The sequence below is a fragment of the Ixodes scapularis genome, unplaced genomic scaffold (genome assembly GCF_016920785.2).
Source record: "Ixodes scapularis isolate PalLabHiFi unplaced genomic scaffold, ASM1692078v2 PGA_scaffold10__122_contigs__length_95168666, whole genome shotgun sequence".
NCBI classification, from domain to species: domain Eukaryota; kingdom Metazoa; phylum Arthropoda; class Arachnida; order Ixodida; family Ixodidae; genus Ixodes; species Ixodes scapularis.
This window is the reverse complement of record NW_024609836.1, coordinates 71,384,880-71,406,131: the sequence shown is the minus strand read 5'-3', so window position 1 is coordinate 71,406,131 and position 21,252 is coordinate 71,384,880. Positions and strand designations below refer to the sequence as shown.

The 21,252-nt window shown below is 45.6% G+C and overlaps 1 protein-coding gene across 2 annotated transcripts in view; it reads right to left on the bottom strand.

The window, feature by feature from the left end:
• Positions 1 to 16,623, bottom strand: part of LOC115314982 (thyroid receptor-interacting protein 11) — a 56,573-nt gene extending 39,950 nt beyond the window's left edge. The window contains exons 1-2 of one of the 2 annotated variants that reach the window (XM_042288669.1): positions 16,296 to 16,623; positions 15,673 to 15,749 (exon numbers count right to left, since the gene is read on the bottom strand). In XM_042288669.1, the coding sequence (XP_042144603.1) occupies positions 15,673 to 15,749; positions 16,296 to 16,389 (171 nt within the window). In that variant the 5' untranslated portion in view covers positions 16,390 to 16,623. The remainder of the gene's footprint in view (positions 1 to 15,672; positions 15,750 to 16,295) is intronic. The other variant, XM_042288670.1, reaches the window with a different exon arrangement.
• Between the last annotated feature and the right edge of the window lie 4,629 nt (positions 16,624 to 21,252).

Below are 21,252 nucleotides of genomic sequence, written 5' to 3'. Positions count from 1 at the left end.
TTTAATATATCGTTTAGTCACTCCCGCAACTCCATACGCAATCCGTTATGGCTTCCGCTATATATACCATAGCGGAGCCGCGTTTTCGTGTTCTAGTAGAACGTTAGAAGCCCGGTGCAGGATATAGCGTTCCGAGAGCTAACGCAACGGAACTCTTTCGGACGCTAAAGCTAAAATAGAGGTTCGTAAAGCAATTGTTAGTAATCTTCTATTCATGTCTCAATATAAATAGTACTTAAATTTATTATCGAGTGCTTATGTTCATGTTTGCTTCCTTTATAAGTACGTCCAGTACGTTTGCGACGAGTTTGAGATCCAGGTTGTTGACGCCGGGTTAGCTGCGCTCGTTTCGCGACACAAAAGGGATCGCGTGATAATAGACTAAGTCAGCCGAATAAAAAAAAACAAAAAACGTAAAAAACGGAGTTTTTCTTTTCTTTTTTTTTAGTGCGAGTTTGGCATGTAGCAGGCGATGGGGCGAAGCGCAAACTAAGAAGAAGCAGCGGTGAACCGTTGGCTCTGTCGAATCATGCGTTTCTTCAAGCCCGCGGATGTGCCCTCCGCCCCCACTTTGCCCCGCAACGAGAATGGAATGTCTGTACCAGGGTGTAAGATAGACAGGTGGGGAAACGGCTCATAGAAGCCTACCACAGCGCCGTGACCGGATTGTGTACTCGTCTGCTTGCGGGTACCCCCGATTTGCGACAGATGGCGCTGCGGCGAGAGGAAAAAAGTCGGAATCGAATTTGCGTGGAACTCTATGGGGGAGTGCGCAGAATAAACCGAGAGAACGACAGTCCTCCATTGAAAATCCACGAGAAATTATCTCCGTCAGTTTAGCCGGTCGCCGCCGGTCGCCCACCTGGAGTGAGAGTTCGCGGTGCTCCACATAGATGGCGCCACAGAAAAAGAGAAACCCGAGGGGGACACAATCCGGTCGCTCATTTGGCTCACGTTTCCCCACCTGTCTATCTTACACCCTGGTCTGTACTACCCTTTCTTCCAAGTGGACTCTTCCCAAATGCATAGTTGACCTTGCTTTCCGGATCCGTTGCCTCGTCCCTTCCCCGAATCGTCATTGCAGTGTCGTTTCTTGTGCGGGGATATAGTTTTTGAAAAACGCATGTTCCCGCAAGCCGGTCGTTTTTCCGATGTGAACGGACTACAGCGTGTGTCGGACGGAGTCGCTCGCCGCAACGCAGTGCTCGTTCCTATCGACTGGATATGCTGTTCTGTTTTATACAGAACTGAAATAAACGCCTCACGGATTACCTTTCGCTGTATGGTACGTACGCTTTATTTCAAGAGTATACGTTTCTCGCGTAGGTGACGGCAACCAAGCTACCAAGCGCTCAAGTTGCCGTCACCGCCATTAAACGTGTTTGCGGTGGCAGCGGCGGTTCGACCGCCGCTGCCGCCACGATTTTAGAGGAGGAATTTTCGTCCCTTTTTCAAGCGCCACTAGGTCGCACTGCATGTGGATCGGTGAAAGGGAGGAACAAGGGCAATTTCCTCCCTTCTGTTGGCGACAGGGAGGAACATCGTCTTTTTCCTCCCTTTCTCCTCCCTTTTTTTTTAGAGTGCAACCTATCCACCCACACTCGTCTTCACCTTACTCCGGCTGGAAGGAAAGTGGCTCGATGTGTTTGTTTTGTTCAAGGTCCCAAGCTTTCAGTTTGGGATTGAGGTCACCGTTTAAGGTTGGGGCGAACACCAGTGTGGGTGGGATTGTATAACAAAGGTTGGCTTTGTGACGTCGGTGGTCGGTGATTAGGTTGTGGATATGTAAGGCGTTGAGGAAATAAACGCAGTAGCTGAGTTTGACACGTTCTTTTCCACTGTCTTTGTTCTTCGACCCAGTTTCCCAGCTGTTACCATAGTCTCGGGTATTCTACATCATGATCAGCTATGTGAATACGTCAAAAAGAGCAGAGCTATTTTTCAAGCGAAAATGAATCGACGAGATAAGATCACTATGGCGCGTGCCATTTCTAGCGCTCGAGACATGGGAGCCAGGATTCGAGCCGGTTAGAAAGACCTTGGGAGCATGAGATAAGCCACAATGAATACAAAAGCGATGGCTTTGGAGCTCAATCTATATATAGGACACGGTAGCTTGGGGCTAATAGGATCTAGCGTCACGCCCACGCACCTTCACGCAGAAAATCGGAAAGGGTGGACCGTCGCTTTGTGTTCATGCTGAAGTGTCTTTTGTAGATCTAGACTAAATCAAGCGAAACAAAAATTGGCGCGTTAGGATGTGAAATAGCCCAAAAATAGCCACATAGCCAACCGTTAAATTTCGACGCCAAATGTAGTACCGAAAAAGCCCAATTTGGCTATTAATAGCCCAACCCGGTAATCCTAAACAGATATACGCCTCTGCGAAGTCACGAACATTTCAACCCGATATCGTCTCGTGAGTCGTGACCCATTTAACGTGCGTATTGGTGCTGTATGTATACCTTCTGATAACAATGCACGCTGCGTGTTCAACTTCACATGTGTGTGTGCGCCTGCATTTGTTTCCGCGGGAACGAGAAAAAAAGAAAAGAAAACATGTTATCATAGCTATTACAACTATACACACTAAACTACTATAAAAAGACAACTGAAAGACCTTCCTGCCGTCCTCATCCTTTCAAAAAGAAAAAAAGTATCTCCGGGTAAACACAAAAAAAGAAAACAACACCAACGGGGTCGTGCCGAATGCTCTTCGTTAGTTTTAACACGTCAAAACCCAAAATACAATAATTTAAAAAAAACTATTAATAATAGTGCGCTGTGTTTAGCCAAATCGGTGGCAAACTTCGCAAGAGCAGGCGCTTTTGCTGTGTTATTCCTTGCGGCAGCTTCCGCCTGCGGATGGAAGCTACCGCAAGGAACGGACATCACAACAGGGCCGGTGCGGATTGACAGCGCCAAAGGGCTCCGATCAACGTGCTGTCACGAACACAATAGCTTGTTCCCTTTACTATTGTTTTAAATAAATTCTATTCACTATATTTGTAACTCCACTCCCTTTTTTTACGTTTTTTTTCTTTTTTGTTTTCGCAAAAGTGTCCGGAAGAAAGACCAACCTCGCTTCGCGAACATGCAGGCGCGATTGACTGATTGATATGGACGGTGAGACGAACAGATAACGTTTTAAACTATTTCTAAGCTGGATTCTTACTAACGATACCTGTAGGTCGGTCAGTCCGTAACCACTAAAGAATCCCCCCCCCCCCTTCAAAAAAAAAAAAAAAAAATGGCAACCTCGTCACCGCCGTAAAAGCAGAGTGCGCTGCATGACTGAACTACGGACCCAGCACGCAGGAACGGGAGGAGCAGATACAGGTGGTGTGAGAAAGCGCGGAGCGGAAGAACGTGGAAAGGGCAAGGAAGTGAGGAGCAGAAACAGGTGGTGCAGAAAGAGCGCGCGGAACGAGGAGTGAAAATGGCAGGGAAGTGCGCTTTTTGCCTGCGAGATAAGCTCCTCTAACAGCCTTATGGGGCTGAGAGGGCTGAGATAGTGTGGGACGTGCGCGATCAACGCCGGAGAGGTGTACATATGCAGAGCTTTTAATCGTTCTCAATCTAGAACTATGGCATTCAAATGTTAAAGCACAGTCAACCGTCACTACCAAACAACTTTATAGAAAATTTTATTCACATAAAACATTAAGCTCCCCAAAATCAATAAGAAGTCACAGCATCGTAATAATAACTACAACTGTATGTTCAATGTTTTTTTTTTAATCTATTTCCGACACGTGATAGTTATTTTTTCGCTGTAGTTGCTTCGTCGGTGTAGCTACAGTTTCGCCAAGAAGACGGAAGGCCACACCTCGTCTAACCAACAATACCGTTGGTTTTTTTGTCCGCCTCCCGGCCGTCTGTACTTGTATATATGCAAATAAAAATATAGATTGAATGATTTATTGACCCAGTCGATTTCTCCGTGCAAAAATGTGCAACACAAAAGCCGCCAGATGTTGGCTGGGAGAACAGATACATCTTGCCAACTCGAACTATGGGCCGAGTCGACGCGGTATGTGGCGGTTTCCACAATCGGGTATCATATTTTTTATTATTATTATTATTATTTGTCGTGTCGTATCTTTGACAAATTAAAATCCTCCTTTCGTTATTAAAATATCTAGAACTACGTATTTATACTTAGTTGTTCTACTAGCCGTGGAGCCTCTTATTCAAAGCTACTATAGCTGTCCTTATTTGGTCATTATCTGAGTGAAAAAAAAAAAAAAAAAACCTTCATCCGGCATTTACACACCTCATATACTGCCGTAAAAAAAAAAAAAAAAATCACATACACAAGCGCCACCTGGACGCCGCGTTAGCAACCAGTGACACGCGCCACGCCGAACCACGGCCTCCCAACTTCCGCTCGGCGCCCCTTCCGAAGACCTCGCTGCTGTCGTCATTGCAAAAAACGAGCGAGCAAGCAACGGTCGCAAGTACGTGACTCGGCAAAAAAACAACACATCAAAAACGCCCCCAAAATAAAAAGAAAAAGGGAGGCCACCCGACATTAGCATCGGAACGTGCAGTGTCAGCAAGCTGGGGTGGAACTCAAAGAGGACACGCGCACTGCCACCGGGATGTGTCGCCTGCTCTGTTCCAGAGCAGGTCGGAGGACCACTTTTCCAGTGATCCCGACGAACGCTCCGTTCACTCCCAAGCTGACAGTGCGGTGGAAGCTACGGACCAATCCCACGTCCGCCTTTCACCACGTGATCACGCTCCGCTCTCCCCCCTACCTAGGCAGTTGACAGGCCCAGCGAGCGTGTAGCACCCACTGCACTGTCATCCTGGGGGGCAAGAGGGATATAGGGGGGAGGCAGGATGCAGCGAGGCGCGACCAATGGAACCGGCCCCTTTTCACACTTGGCCAGCTCGCCACAATGGGTACAAAACAGGACGGGACATCCCACATGCAGAGCCGCTTTGCCTCCGGGGAAGGGGAGGAATGACGGCGCTACTGCCAGAACCGAAACGCTGCCGCCAATTAATTAATATGCACTAATCAGCCAGCCATGGCTCACTCCCTGCGCTGACGGGGCCTGTGCTCGGTGGGCCGAAACCGTCGTCGCCGCCGCCCGGAGCGCAGCAACTGGCCTACGACACCGTTTCGGCGGCGGCGGCGACAACGACGCGAGGTCGCCGCCAACATGGCGGGCGTCCGCCAGGCGGAGCAACGGGCGCTTGCGAAACCGCACGCGCGCGCACGCATAATGAATGCTCGTTTCGTCCGCGAACTTACTAATACTTCTACTTCCGTTATACCGCTGCCGGCTTTTTGCATGCGCGCACGCGTGTGTGTGTGTGTGTGTTTGTTATGAACGGGATACTTTCGCGAAGCGTCCCGATGCATCGGCACATATTTCCGGGGAACAAAAGATAGAGAGAAATAGACCCTCCGGACGCGTTCGCCTCTCCCCGTGTCCTCTAATCATCCTACCTCCGCACCATATTCTCATCGAGAGTTGCTACCATTCAGTAACGCGTTATTTGTATAGTTACCTCCAACACACTGCCATAGAACTTGCACTCGTTTTCAGCTCAGAAACCAATATATATATATGCTGAAGAAAGATACTTGTGTGTCTGTTCATGATAACCTATTAGCGGCTTTATCAATACGATCATGTTTCAATAGTAAAGAGCGCCTATCTGTTCTCTCGGACAAACAAGTTACAACCAAATCCGTTCTTTTGGCCCACGTGAATCAATTACGCATCGCGGGAAGTTGAAACTCCGCGTGAATAGCGGGTTTTATAGACTACCCTTCTGGCAACTCCGATAACGATACTCGGTCATCCGCCGACGCCTGTTCGCGTCGTATATCGGAACGATCGTCTAAGACTCCCTAATGTGACGCTATGCGGTGGTGACGGAATGCGTAAGTTTAAGAACATGACGGTTACCTGCATGGGTCGAAACGTACAACGAAGAAACAAAATTTTCTCACGAGCCGACTTGAAACAATAGGCCGCCCTATTGTTTCAAGACCGCTGGCTTCGCTGCGTAATTCAGTGCAGCCTGAGGAAGGATTCGGAAACTTATGCCGAGTGTGTCTGGGTAGAAATACCCACCAGTGATGGCTTTAACTTTTTTAGTTGGTAACTATTACTTCCCTCCTCTTTTTGATGATGCAGAGTTTCTAGAACATTTTGAAACCGTTCAGAAAAAAGTTGACTTTTCTAAATTTCGTGTTCTGATTTACGGTGATTTTAACTTGCCCGGAATTGATCGGTCAATTGGTGTTGCTTCTTGTTCATCAAGTGTGACTTGCAGGAAAGCCTCTTGGTTACTTTCGTTTATAATTTTTATTTTCATCAGTATAATGCACTTGCGAATAGTCGTGGAAACGTGCTAGATTTATGTTTATCAAATTCTCCGCTTGATACTACGATTTCGGCTGCGAATCCGTTAACGACAGTAGGTGCTTATCACCCGCCTTTCAAAACAAAATTCTGCTTGTCACGCAGGCCTCGTGTTAATAGAACTTCTGCAGCTTACTGCTACTCTGGAGGGAATTATCTTGGCTTATATAAATTTATGGCGCAGTATGACTGGTCAGATGTCTTAAATAACCCTATAGCTGACTCAGCTACAGAAACCTTGACATGTATTGTCAAGAATAAGATGCATATTTTTATACCGAAACGGTTTAGCGCGCCCTTCCCATTGTCCTAGCTGGTTTTCAAGAGAGTTAAAAATCGCTACACGAAAAAAAGCTTCACTGTCATCGTTTGTATAAAAAAACAGGATTAGATGTGTGGTATCAGAAGTTCAGCATTTATCGCGGTCTGGTCAAAAAAAAAAAAAAAAAAAAAAACTATACGAGCAAGATAACCAACTGTACCTAAATGACATTGAGTATAACATAAAGAAAAATCCCAAAACATTTTGCCGCTTTACGAAGCATCATTTCCGTGAAAACAAATCAAATATTTGCCTCCGAGACGATAATGGTTATCTGTGTTTGCCGAGTATTTCAGTTCCTGGTATTCTTTTCCCACGAGCAGCTCTTTTAGTTCCGTTGACGTTGAGTGTTCCGATTATCTGTCTACATTTACTGTTTGCATTGATGACATTTTAGAAGCTATAAAAGAACTGAAACCCAAACTATCAACAATAATAAACTACCTAGTTTTATTATTAAAAGTAGTTGTTCTAGTTTTGCTCCAGTTTTAATGCATATTTTCAACTTGTCTCTTGCACAGGGTTATTTCCCCGAACTTTGGAAATTCTCCCCAGTTGTGCCTATTTTTAAATCCGGTGAATCTACATTGGCTAACAATTACCGGCCGGTGTCACTGTTATGCGGATTTGCAAAAGTATTTGAAAAAGTAGTCCATAAGCGTCTTTACTTTTATCTGAGCCCGATGATAACTGAAGCTCGGCACGGATTTTTAAAGGGGAAATCGGTAGAAACTAACTTATGCTCATTTTTAAATTTCTCAGCGCCAATTGTGTCCAGTAGGGGATAGGTGGATGCGATTTATTTCGACATGCCGAGAGCGTTCGACCGTGTTAGTCATGATTTACTTCTACAAAAGCTCGCTCTGCATGGTTTCAGTCCACATCTGCGCGCATGGTTTTCTAGTTCTATAAAAGGTCGTCGAAACTCTGTTCGTGTTGAAGAAAGCTACTCCGACGAGTTTGTTTCTAAATCCGGGGTGCCCCAGAGCTCCATCCTGGGACCGCTTTTGTTTCTAAATGATATTGCTTCCTGTGTCAGCGACGCAAAAAATTCTACTTGGCGATGATGTTAGACTATTTTTAAGCGTGAGGTGAGTATTGGATTGCACTCGTCTTCAAGCTGACATAGAACATGTTTCAAATTGGTGCTCCAAAAACCACTTGTCGTTTAATCCCGAGAAAACTAAACATATTGTGCTATCTAGAAAGCGTGAATTCATTTTTTTCTTGCAACTTTGAAGGCGCTTTGATACCCCGGGTATCTTTCGTAAGCGATATTGGTGTCCGTATTGACAGTTCACTTTTTTTTTCTTTCAAAGAACACGTGTTTATAACTGTTAATGCTGCGTTAAGGGTGTTAGACATTATTTCTCGGTTATGTCGGCGGTTCTCATCACCCTCTTGTTTGTTGCGTTTGTTTAAGTCACTATAGTTAGACCACGGTTAGAGTTTGGCTCGGTAATCTGGAATTCCTTATCTCTCGGTCAGGCAACAGAAATGTACAAAAGCGGGTGAAAAGAATTGTGTATGACCGGTACATTAATTGGAAGGAGGTCTTTTTATCATTCACCGTTTTGCATTATATAAACTTGCCGTAAGGATACAGTCCAGAGATTTTGTTTTTCTTCATAAAGTTGTTCATGGTCACGTCAGGTCAATAGATTTACTACGATTCATTGACTTCCATGTTCCATCAAGGGCCAGCCGGAATGTATTCACGTTTTATCCATCTTGCACGTCCTCTGTATCTACTTTGTCACGGATTCAATTGGCCTTCAATAAGGAACATCACCTGTCATGTGTCTTCGGGAATTTGCCTCGCTTGTTTGTGAATTGATGTCTTTTTCCTAGATATCTTAATGAGATGTTTTGTGGTATTTGTACCTAGTATTTTAGTTTTTGCGGTATTTGTATTTTAGTGCACCACAGCGGAGACTGAAAAGTTGTTTGTGGGCACAGAAAATAAAGCATTATTATTATTATTACTATAGCCGTGAAGCGTTTTTCTTTTTTTACTTTTTCCTCGGGTAAGTTAGCTCTTTGCAAATTTTATAGAAAAAAAATGCACCACCTTTGGGCAACGCTGCACAAAGTCGTAGCGCGATAGGTTAAGAAACCGATTTTTGCGGTCGATTTAAGAAACTCGGCCGCTATTTGAGACACCCTGTACTATGGTGCCTGCAACGCGTCTCCAAATAATGCGTTAAGCGCATAAAAACAAATTTAAGGAGCTCGGCCGCTATTTGAGACACCCTGTACTTATGGTGCCTGGAACGCGTCTCCAAATAATGTGTTTAGCCCATAAAAAAAAAAAAAAAGAAAAAGGCTTTCTCGATTTTTGCTTTGATGACGTCACAGAAGAGTCACGCTGTCGCCGGCTGCGATCCTGGTGGTGTCCCAGCAAAGTGTTGTTGTATGTGGCACACGCCTGCTCTGTTGCAGAACGATATCCAATGTGACAGCCCCCGGAAACTTCGGCAATCAGAAGTTGGGACGTCGTGACGACAGCGACGCACGCGTTCGCTCGTGCTTTTCGTTCGCCAGCAGTTCTACGACCAACGGCCAGGATCGTGACATTCGACGGCACGACACTCCGGCTTCTGTGATGTCATTTGTCGCCACTTCGGAACCCCTTTTGATGTGTGGGCGGGATAGGACGCTAAACACACCAGTCGAAGACGCGCTCCAGGCACCATAAACTTGAAATGGCGGTTCCGCTACGACACAAATAGCGGATGTCGTAGCGGATTGCGGATAGCATAGCGGGAGTGACTGAACCATCTACAAAACTATAATGTCTTTCACTCTTTAAACTGATCGAGCAAATTGAAAAATCAACCTGTCATGTTAAAAAAAAGGAAAGAAAAAAAGACTGAGAAAAAATAAAGATAATTTTTAATTAATTAAGGTGATTTAAATCAAATAAACCTTATTTAATTTTTATAAAAATAAAAATTATGATTTTTTTTTTTCAAACTCTGGTTGGACGTTATTGCTAGCTGTTAGTGCCTTTCTTGAAATCATGTTTGTGTAGTTGGGCATGCAATGAAGCCCCTCCATGCTAAAGATCTTTTCCTCCTCTCCAGAGCTTGCTCCGCTAAAGTGAAACGAGTGAAATGTTTTGTGGGAGTGGAGGGTCTGTGGGATTGTCCTGCTATTCTTACCTCCAACAAAGAGTGCAACAACTTCCGTTGTCTCTAGGTGCACTGCCATGCTTATTACGAGCAAAGCGCAGCAAGTTTCGTGCTCTTCACATATGACTCCCATCGCGAAAAGTGCTCAATATCGTCTTTGATCGCGAAGAACACTGCCCAAGACTGTACTTGGGCAGTGCTTGAAATACAAGTATTTCAAATACTATTTTTCATTTAAATACAATCGACAAACGCATTCCTAAATATCTCATTAAACACAGAACACTACAAGTATTTCAAATACGTATCTCAAATATTTGTATTTGAAATAACTGCCCGTCCAAGACGGCATCGAACGTTCTGACGCCAAGCAAGGAATGAGCCGTTTATTGCTGCGATCGGAAAACCCCTGGACTAACAACGCCTCCCTCGCGTCGTCCAGATACCACGGCGCGAAGAATGGACAAATAGACGGGAAACACGACACGCCCGCGAGCCGTGCTTCCGCAAGAAAACTTCGCTCCATACATGCCCACGCCCGTCGGTCTTTCGTGCCCCTTCACGTTGACGTTGCGCCGAGCAGCTTCGTTCGAAGCCCCGTCGGGTCTTCCATCGAAGCCGCTCGACGCAAGGACAGCGCTTTTCGGTTACTGACCCAGAATTACTGCGCTCGTGTCCAAATGCAACACTGTTTTATTTTTCGGTAAGAGAGAGAGAGGGGGGGGGGGGGGGAGGACTATCCACACCTTTAGTCCTTGTGGCTACCATTATATTTTTATTTTATTTTTCGGTGAGAGGGGGGGGGGGGGGGGGGAGAGTATATCTCTTCTGTTTGAGTGCAAGATCTTCGAAAATTTGAATCTAAGGAGATTCAAAATCATAAAGCTGAGTACTAAGTCGACAGTTTAAATCTAAACACAGGGTCCAATATAAAAAAAAACAAAAAACGAAACACCGTTTTTTTTGTTTTTCATAAATAAACTTTGCACAACGGAAAGCTGGAACTCCCTCCGTGTGCATGTGCAGCAAAGGTAGAACGCGAAAGTTTGAGAACGTGGCGTTACGTCGAACCAAGGATAAAACAACGTTTCCGTTTTATACCTTTGAACAAGGTGGTAGGTAGCGTATGTTCTCAAATCAGTCGCCTTCCATCACCACATCATCTCACGCAGTTTCAGTTTCCTGCGATGCGTAGCTTATTTATGCGAGATGAAAAGCGGGGTCTCGCTTCCTCGTTCCGACCCTATATTTAGACGCATACCTTTAAATATCCTTAGCTTTAAACTTACATATATATATATACTTGGACACTGCTCTGCCCTCTAGCAGAAAAAAGAGAACAAGATGTAACTTCATTATTGTCTTATTCTTATTTATTTCTCCCTTCTTATCAACTAGGTTTTCTTCATATTTGAGCATGAATCTTCATATTTGAGTACGAATCTTCATATTTGAGTATGAAGTAAGCGAGGTACAGTTTCCTCTGCAACGCAGCTCGCCCAGTCACGTAAAGTGATTTCAATATTTTTTTTTTTTCTTTTCTCGTTTGAGTGTGTGAGAATTACGTGCTTTCGAAGCGGTACCCAATGGACGGAGGAGCCGAGGATACAAGCTGAGCGAGGCAGGGCAGTAAATAAGCGAGCGAAGCGCCGCTGTCGTCTTGGAAGCTATGGATCCTACGTGAGAGTCCACGGTCCATCACTATTCGTTTTCTTTGCAGCACGACCATTGATAGCGCCGCAGATTTACAGGCAGGGAAAGCATGGAAGAGCGGTAGCGTACAATGAACCGCGGCGGATCGTACGAGCCACTGGAGCCAATCCAATGCCACGTGACGGTCACGTGACCGTCGAAAGGAGCGCGGCGACCTATGGCGGCAATAGACGGGTGTCGCCCAGTCACGTGATTGCGGGCACCGCGCTGGATTGGCTCGTAACGTCTGCTGCGGTCCATCTCAAAGTGAAACGTTGTAGGGCGGAAGCGCCACGAGAGCTGCAGACATGCAGCGCCATCTATTAGCACTTTGCCGAACTGCTGTTCAATTGCTTGACTACATGAGCAAGCAAAAAAAATATTCTTTCTCGTTAGTTTGTTCAGTGTTCAGACGCCCGGCGTTCGATTTAAATTGCTGCCACAATATTTTTTTTTCTTTTTTTTCCTGAGTTGCGGGGTTCATGCGACGTCGTGGCGTGATTCAAGTTATGTCATTCTGAGACCTAAAAAGGCGTTGTCGAAACCAACTACCAGACACAGAGAACTGAGATCCCTATGAAACGTGCAACTCACTCAATCAATCGTCACACTCAAATTTCGAGCATAAACTCACTCAGCATAAATTAAAAAACAAAGAGCGATGGTTAAGAATTTAAAGCAGTCGAAGCCCAGCAGAAGGCAATGGGTGCATGCTGGGGGCAGAGCTTTTCTTTAGCATGCCTCGTCTCCCTGCTTCAATACGGGATAAATAAAATGTCAAAACGTCAGGTTTCCAAATTTAGAAAACAGTCGCTTCCTCGTACCGACTACACATACTGATGCCCTTGGCTACAGCCATCACTAGGACCAATGCGGCAGCATTCAACTTATGCATTTGCACGCTTATCAAAACGGTGAGCTCACTCGGGGAGCATGTAGGTGTGTAAACACTGGAAGTGGTCACATTTCATTTCGGTTTCCAGTATTTCCCAGGAAAAATCCACCAGGCCACGACTCGGATAGTGAGGCAGGGTTAGCCACTAGCTAAACAACCTGCTCGAAACATTTTTGATTTCAAAAAAATTAGGCCGACCAAAACTGGAAGGCAAGGCGACTTCAAACATCCGACAGATTTATGCGAGACAAAATTTCAAGCGCAGCTGTCAAACTTTCTCCCCGCCCAGATCTCGCACGATCAATCTGTTATGAAATGCACCTGTGGATGTGACTGAATGTTTTCTCCTGCTTTGAAAGCATCCTTTGGGGAGATGGTTTTGTGCTAGTTACTGCCAATTCTGCTTTTATTGTGATGCAGACATTCTTATTTTCTGTGCAGTTTGTTTAATCCGAAACCGTAATTGTATGTCAGGAAAGGTGTTTTCATTTTCATGATGTGTGCCATTTCCATGCCAACAATCAATCTAGCACTTGTTTGACTCTTCTTCGTATTTGTCTGTTTGCGCAAACAAGTTTCCTCGTCACCATGCACCAACTAGTGAATCATAATAACAAGTCTTGTGAATCAATGTATATTAAGGACACTGGCAAAGGCAGGGTCCAGATGTGATTATTACGAGTTCAGCCGTAATTGGACAAATACGGCGGAACTGACAAGAATTTGTCTAGCCCAACCGGTTACCAAAAGGTTTACAACTGCAACCAGGTACAACCAAACCTTTGCTGTCATACAAGCTATGGTTGTCCATTCATAACTAGATTGAAGGGATGCATAGAGTATAGTGATTTGATCGCACACCTCTGGCCCAGAAAAACCGCTGTTATTTTACCTAAGCTATCACAGTCCCCTGTGGGGTTGTCTGAAAAATGAAATAGAATCAGGCATTTTCAAAGACTAAGACCTCAATCGAGTTCCACATTTAACACTCTTCCCGTGTGAATCATCAGAATAAAGTTGGATTAACACATTGCCGAACCAACACTTTTTTGATTCATTTATCCCGTTTACATCAAACGACTGGAACCACCTTCCAGCAGATGTCGCAACTATACCCAATTATTTTCTTTTTCACCAATCTCTGTTTGATGAGCCAACATAAATCATTTGACTTTTGTTCATAACAAATGTTGCTTTCAGCTTTTGCTATTCAAAGTGTATTTTTGATGTTTGTATTTCTCGCCGTATCTTTTTGTTTTGTCATTTTTTTTCGTCTGCTTTACCCCTTTTTTCTACAAAGCTTTGGCACCTAAAAATATGTCAAATAAATTAACAAAAAAAAAAAAACTCGAACATTTTTGTTGTTGTTTTTATACGGGAAGCCTCGTTTATGCCAAGACTAGTTAGTAACAGGCTCCTTCGATAGCTCGTGCAGAGAGCAATCCAACTGTTTTATACAGTCATTCCGGGACGTCCCTAACCCCAAGTCCCTTCTTTTCTTCTTTTTTTTTTCACAAGAAACTTTTTGGGGGCCCTTCCCCAGTTTCCTCCTAACCACCACCTCCTCCTCTCTCTCTATTCACCCTCTCCTTCCTTCCCTCCTCCTCTCCGTCCTTCTTCAATCCTCCTCCTCAAGCGGAGTGCGACGCCAGACGAATCTGTAGCGTCATTCCTAGTGCCAACCTTGGCCTGAAGCACTCATGATGTGATGCAGTGTGGGGTGCAGCCCTCCTAATGTTTTAGTGCTATGCTGCACAGTCTTTACCACACCAATAGCATTTTATAGTGTTGATAGCGTCACTGATAAAAGCACCGGCTATTGAGGCAATGCCAGAAAAGCAGTAATGCTGTGCAGCCCTTTCAAACACTCTGCAAAAAACATTGTACAGAGTATAGACATCTGCCTACCGATTAACCGGATGCCTTACCTGGCCCATATATATAATCCCCACCCTCAGGGAAGTCATCTTATTTCTGAGAAAACTTCCTCACTGTAGTGTCAGGAAAGTTTTGAGGTTAGAGACGTCAAAGGACTGTGGAGCTATGGACAAAAACAGAGGTCAGTGATTGGTTGCCTGCATGCCAAATATGCACGATCAAGAAGTATTCGTGAGGACAAAGCGGCGGAGAAAATGAGAATCAGATATTGTGGTAATGATTCAAGGCGATCAATAGATTTGGTGATGACCCAAAGCAGTCATGGGTAGTCGCGACAGCAACCTGAAGAGTGACAGGGTCATAATTACTCTGGACAAAAACGTGGAGAACTGCAGAACACAGGTGGTATAGCAACGTGCTGAGGTCCCAAAATCAATATCCACTGCGCATGAAAAACGAACGCCTAACAAGCATCACGCGTAGGTCTGCATGGGAAAGGCAACAACCGGTGGTGCAGAGACGACCCCTTCCCAATGATTGATCGGCAGGATTGAACATGATGACCTTGGTAATGATCTTTGAGACAACTGCGACTGAAGATACATCTGATCTTCTGGGGTAACTCAATGAGATTTCAATATTGTATGGTCGGCTACCCAAGAATCCCTGTATATATGTATTCATGTTGCACCGTCACTATTTGATGTTTGCTTTGTATATATTCTTTCCAAACAATCTGTGCCTTTGCTTCGTCTCTGATCTGTTGTAGTTCCAGGTGAGCTGAAGATGGAAAGAGGTAGCATACACACCATTTCTCTAGCAAATGTAAATGTTTGCTAATATCTTTTACCTTACACAGGACGTTCCCTCAGGTAGAAACAAATTCCTTTAAGCATCTTCCATGCTAAATTAATTTAATGTAGCCTCAATTGAACCCGCAGGGCCCCTGCAACGTTCAGACACGCAAACAACACCAACTGTGGCGAACCCGAAGCTGATCAGACAGGGTATCGGCCAACGTGCCACCATGCAGCAAAATTCAGCAGTGTGTGTCAGATAAAGCTAACAAGTTCCTAACATAGAAGGGGCACGCAAAAGTTCTTACTCGAGGGTACGAAAGAATACAAACTCAAACTGGCCCGATTCGCCGGTTCGTTTTCTTCCATTTCCTCATGTCCAGACAAGATCGACCAAGCAGTAGGTAGAACCTGCCCAAGGTATCTAAGGGTCTGCACGAGGTGGCTACACTCAAGCAATACCAGGACCACCAAACAGGTCGGCCATTCTTGTTCGTCGGGTACCACTTGTCTCGCAGAACACGGGTGGCTAGCCAGCCGTGTGAGGAAATTGTAAAAGAATTACCTCTTTTCGCAGCGTTGCATTGCAGCCTTCCAGCTGTTCCAGGCGGCCCTTGGACACTTGCAACTGCGCTACCCTGTCTGCGCCAAGAAACGAGACCAGACTGCTTAGAAGTCACACAAGTTACAAAACGCATGTGTGACAACATATCTCGGCTATCTCGTTCCAGTCGCTAAAGACGCTCCTTGTACAACACTCCCCTCTATTAGCTAATCTGCTTTCAAAAGTAGCTTTTCGCAGAAACCTTCGGCCCTTTTTTTTCCCCCTATACATCTTTTTATGGCGTTGTCACTGGGTGCCTGCATTTGCTTAGCTTCAAGGACTGGATGTCGAGGTCACAGACCAAACCGGCTGCACGCACCACTGCACGAGGTTCGTGCCTGTTACACGTTGCATAACACTGCGATTCGAAGGGAACACGGGTAGCCGAGCACCGCGGACGCTTTTCGAACGGATCGTGGATAGCCTATCTGGTAAAGAACATGCACGGTATCGAGCTGTTCCGTTTCGTTCGGGTTGGAGGGGTTAGTGAATTCGTAAAGATAGACATGCAAGTTTTGCGGAAGCGAGCATGGGTTAGAATTGAGTGAGACGCCGCGCTTGTTTACCGCAAACGTTCCACATACCGTCTGATTCCTCCCTGCCTTCGAGCAGCACTTCGTTTGTGAGGCTGGAGATTTGATTAGTGAGCGACGACAGCGTTCCGCCCAACCAAGACATGTTTCCATTCCAAGAGCATAACAAGTGTCGTCAAGTATTTTTCTTTTTGTTGATTGCTTTGAAAGAGCTTGTGTTACGACGTTCACGTTCACAAATTTACTGGTTTACTCTGCACGAGAGCAATGTGTCACGATCACAGAAGAACAGTTTAGCTTTTCCAACATTGCCAACTGTGCAGACGACATGTTTGATAATCTCGTAGAGCCCCAAGGTCTACTCTCGATCCCTTCTAACAAAAGAAACGAAACGCGGCGCTTCGATCAATCTTAACCACCATCATCATCGTTTTGTTCAAGTATCAAGTTCCTGTTTCACTTTTACCCGCAAAAACCAGAAATCACTTTATGATTTTACTTTGCAACCATCTATAGTCCATTTTAGTCTACCCCCCCCCCCCCCCCCCGCAACCCTTCTCCTGTCGAAAATTAAAAAAACAAAAAAAGCTATATTGCCGTTTTTTTTTTATTTATTTTTTTAGTAAGGTAAAGGTTGCATGGTTGCATAAGCATCCATGCAGCACAACCTCCTGTGGGACTTGAGCCAACGTTACTAGAACAACTCAGTTGGGAAATTTCCATAGAGCCTACTTTGAAAACAAAAGAAAGTTGCTCCGATCCGTACTCGACTATGTGGCACTCGACAACCGAACAGGTCAGACACGGCTCTGGAACAGGCGGAACAGGCGATCGCAACGTCGCCATTTCTCCCGTAGCGGCCACTCCGAAAAATTGCATAAGGGCCGGTGGCGCCATCTCGGAGTGCCATTTCGCAGCCGCTATATAAATAAACTTTTATGTTTTGACTCGTCGCTAAAGGGCGGCGCTGTTATCGCTTTTAGTTTGGTCTCGGTGGACGTGAGCGGTCTGTGCTTCAAGAGCGAGTTTCCCAACTACGGTGCCCCAACTGAGTGTTTTAATGACGTTGACCTGTTGACCCGAGCCGCCATATCGGGAAAAGATAGAACAGTCACAGCTCTAGCGGTAGGTCGCAGCTGTGGGCACAACCAACCGTATTTTCTTGTTTGTTTTTCATCCGAGAAATTGAAGATGACGATTTGAAGGCCACACTCCTTCATGCAACTAAAACGGGTTTATTGCAATCGATCGGACGCCATTTCATCGAAGCACATTTTAGAGAACGAGCCAATTTTATTGAAGCTCAGCTTAGAAAAAGCGGAGCCTCAATTTAGGGAAACTCCGTTTTTTTAAAAGGAACGCCCTTTAAAGGAGCGATGCAACAATTTTTGTAATTTGCGCAAATACCGCTTAAAACGGATCCCTAACGTTAATGGCCTATGAAACATGCGTTCGTTTTTCACCCCACGCAATAGAAGTCCCAGAAAAAAAATTAAAGAAAAACGAGCAGCGTTCACCCCCTCAACTCGCAGCCAGAACAAGCGGCCACGTGATCTGGAGCCGATTATATGCCGCCAGTGTTGATCATAGCCATGCGCTGGGGTTGGCAAAGCGCAGGACACGCGCTGAGTTCCAGACATTGTTATGGCTCGGCTGTTGTCGTCGTTGCAGCGATTGAACACGGGTCACAACCCGAATGCTTCTCGAGCTAGCAATTGTCACGAGCCCAAGTCGAGTGCCCACGCAATGCTCGGGTCCTATCTATAAACCGCATTCAAATATCGTCACTTGGGTGTACTGCGATCCCCGAGTTACGTCATCAAATTTTGCAAAGGAGAGATTGAATGAAAATGATCGCTTTTGTCCTTGAAATTACACCGCAACAAAGGAGTTTCTTGGCCAATGGCGTTGCGTGTGACTATCCTTGAGTCCCAGGTGTGACAGTAAGCTCGTGTAAAGTAAAAAACATTCCAATTGAATATCGTTGCACAGCTCCTTTAAAAAATTGAAGACATTTACAAATCTCTGCAATGCGAAACGAGAGCGCAGCTCTTGAAGAGTGGGGGAGGGTATGCCCCTCCTCCTCTGTACCCCCCCCCCCCCCCCCCCCCCCGTGATGTCAGTTTTTTCACTAAATTTTGCGTACAAAACTGAATTTTTTGTTCATAGGTGACGTGACACCAAGACGCGACGTCATTTTCCCAGCTAAATTTAGTGAGGAAACTGAATTGGTGTTGAGGTTCAGCGACATCAATTTTGCTGCTAAATTTAGCAGTGAATTGAATTGCTGTTGAGGTCATGTGAAGTCAATTTTCCCACTACATCTAGAGGAGAAACTGAATTTGTTCATGGGTGATATGACACGAAGTCATATTTTCACAAATGATAGTTGATGAGGCGATGAAACTGAAGCAAACTAAACGTTTAATGGGGCGAACTTGTGCCCAAAACAAAACAGATAAAGGCTAGTGTCGCAGGCGTCAATGTCGGCGAAACAGCAGGATTGAACGCTGGGGCGAGACTGATTCCGCTCGCCATGCGGAGTCCCTTATGTACCCGCGTGGGTTTCTGGAACATTTGGCATAGAACTTTCGGCGTGTAGAACATTCAGAACTCGATCAGGCGACAATGTTCTCGAACTTACAAGAACGCCAAGTTGAAAGAATAAATAAAAGAACATTCCACTCACTGGAATCAAACCTAGACCTTCCGCGCGACAGTCAAGCACAGTAACCATTCGGCCACGCACGCGCTTGCTCGGCAGCACGCGTGGCAATATGCCACTTCATTTTCCCCGCTAAATTTAGCGGAGAATTGAATTGCTGTGGAGGTCACGCAACGTCAATTTTCTCACTAAATCTAGCGGACAAACTGAATTTGTTCATAGCTAACGTGACACCAAATCATGCAACGTCGTTTTCCCTGGTATATTTAGCGGGGAATTGAGCTGGTGTTAAGGTCACGTGGCGTCAATTTTCTCACTAAATTTAGTGCAGTTACGCCGACGCTGCAAAACCCGGCAATGGGCGCTTAAGAGCCGCACTCTAAAAAGGCTTCCCTGCTTCACGTGTGTACGTATCACTAGGGAGCGTGCTAACACAACCGCCCACCTGTGTTTTCGCCACATCACGGCGGCAGTCTGTGGCAGCTCATTACAATAAAGTTAACTCACCTGAACCATCCGTACACGCCGCTTCGCGGCGGCCGAATTCGCTAAAAGGAGACTCATCGCCTTTTTTTCTAAACTATAGGTTTCTTAATAAAAGGATTCGATGAACGGGTCGGTAAGACGGCAATCGCTAAAATGAGCTTTTCTAAACTGCATACCTCTGGACTAAAGCACTGGTCAGAGCAAATGCTCGCGCCCAGACCGTGCTGGGCGCAGGGGCAGATCCAAGGGGGGGGGCGACGGGGGCGGCCACCCCCCCCCCCCACCCCACCCCAAACGAAGTAGACTCTGCCCCTCCCCCTTCTAGGAGGGCAATTTGACATGGGTGGACCCGCTGGTGCACAAGAAAGAATCGGAGAATAGTAGCCTTACAAATTTTCCGCCCCCCCCCAAAACGGAATTCTGGATCCGCCCCTGGCTAGGCAAGGCTCAATTTATTTGTTGTGTTAGTAAGCACCGGGCCGTGGAGACAAGAAGCTCGATAAAGCGCCCCCTGTAGTTCTATCTCCCGTCCAATACTTGGACCCACACCAAGAGCGACATTAAAGGAATAGTGAACTGAAATTTCAAGCTCATAAAACAAGCTGAGCGGATAGACAGGATGCTGCAAAACCCCAAAACATCACTCATACAGCGATATTTCTAACAGATCGCCGCATTTTTGGAAAAGTGCAGGATCGAACACTGTTGACGAGACGTGTCACGTCACGATTCTCATTCTTTCTCCTGGTGAACCGAAGTGAGGGGGGAGAAAAGCGAGGCCGTTGCCCCTCATTCTCAAATGTTCCAGGAGGACCACGACGTCATAGCCTCCGCTTGATCGCGCCCTCATTTGCCGAATGAGGGCGCAATGTACGAGTGATGTTTTAGGGTTCGTAGAGTCCCGTTCAACGCTTTTGCGGCCTTATTTTGCGAAATACAAATTTCAATTCAGTATCCCTTTAACAGTGGTGCAGTCTTCCAAGGATAAATTTTTATGCGGGCAGCAAGTCGTCTGCTTCTTGCACAGGAGTTGCGGTGACGTCAGAACGACGCAGAGCTCAGATTGGCTTCCATTGAAAAGATGGTGGGTAGCCGGGCTCAACGCTAGATGCCTTGAGGTCCACCCACTATTTTTTTTTCAATCAGCCAATAAGAGCTTGGCAATCTGACATCATCAAAAGCCTTGTGCAAGTTTGTGTGCAAAAAAGGGCAACAAAAATCCCCCCCACACACACATTTTCTGCAATGCAAGTCATCAAAATTTTCTCACCAGTTTTCCCAGTGCTGACAGCAGAGGTCAGCACTTTCAAAAATAACTCACATACTCCAGCTCACACCATTACTCAAACTCAGAAGTTTTTAAGGCTCGAAAATTCATTCAGCGCTAATCTCAGGTTTCCAGGTGAGGGTGAGCGAGCGAGTTCATACATAAGCAAGTTTTGTTGAGGCGTGGCCGACAGTCCAGTCAAAGGGACCACACAAAAGTCAGGGCCCGTCTTACCTTTTTAATTCTGAAAACTCGCCGTTCCTTCTGTTGATAGGCTGCTTGCATACACGAGAACTTGTTAAAATGAAGGCTTGGGCAATTTTGGGATTGATTACATAAACGGTGCAAAAGATGAGAAGTGCCGTGAAAATAAACGCAGACAAAATCTTACACATTCATTACATTAACCCTTTTGCTAACTGGTCTTTGTTGGTCATTTATGTGTTTGTCCCTGTTGCGTCGTCTTTTTGCTGAGCAATTTGCTGGAACTGTGGTCGTGCTTTGATACCACTACCTTACTCACAAAATTTGTGTGCGCCGTCGATTGCCAACTTGGTACATCCAGCATGTCTGCGACATACAAGTTGTTC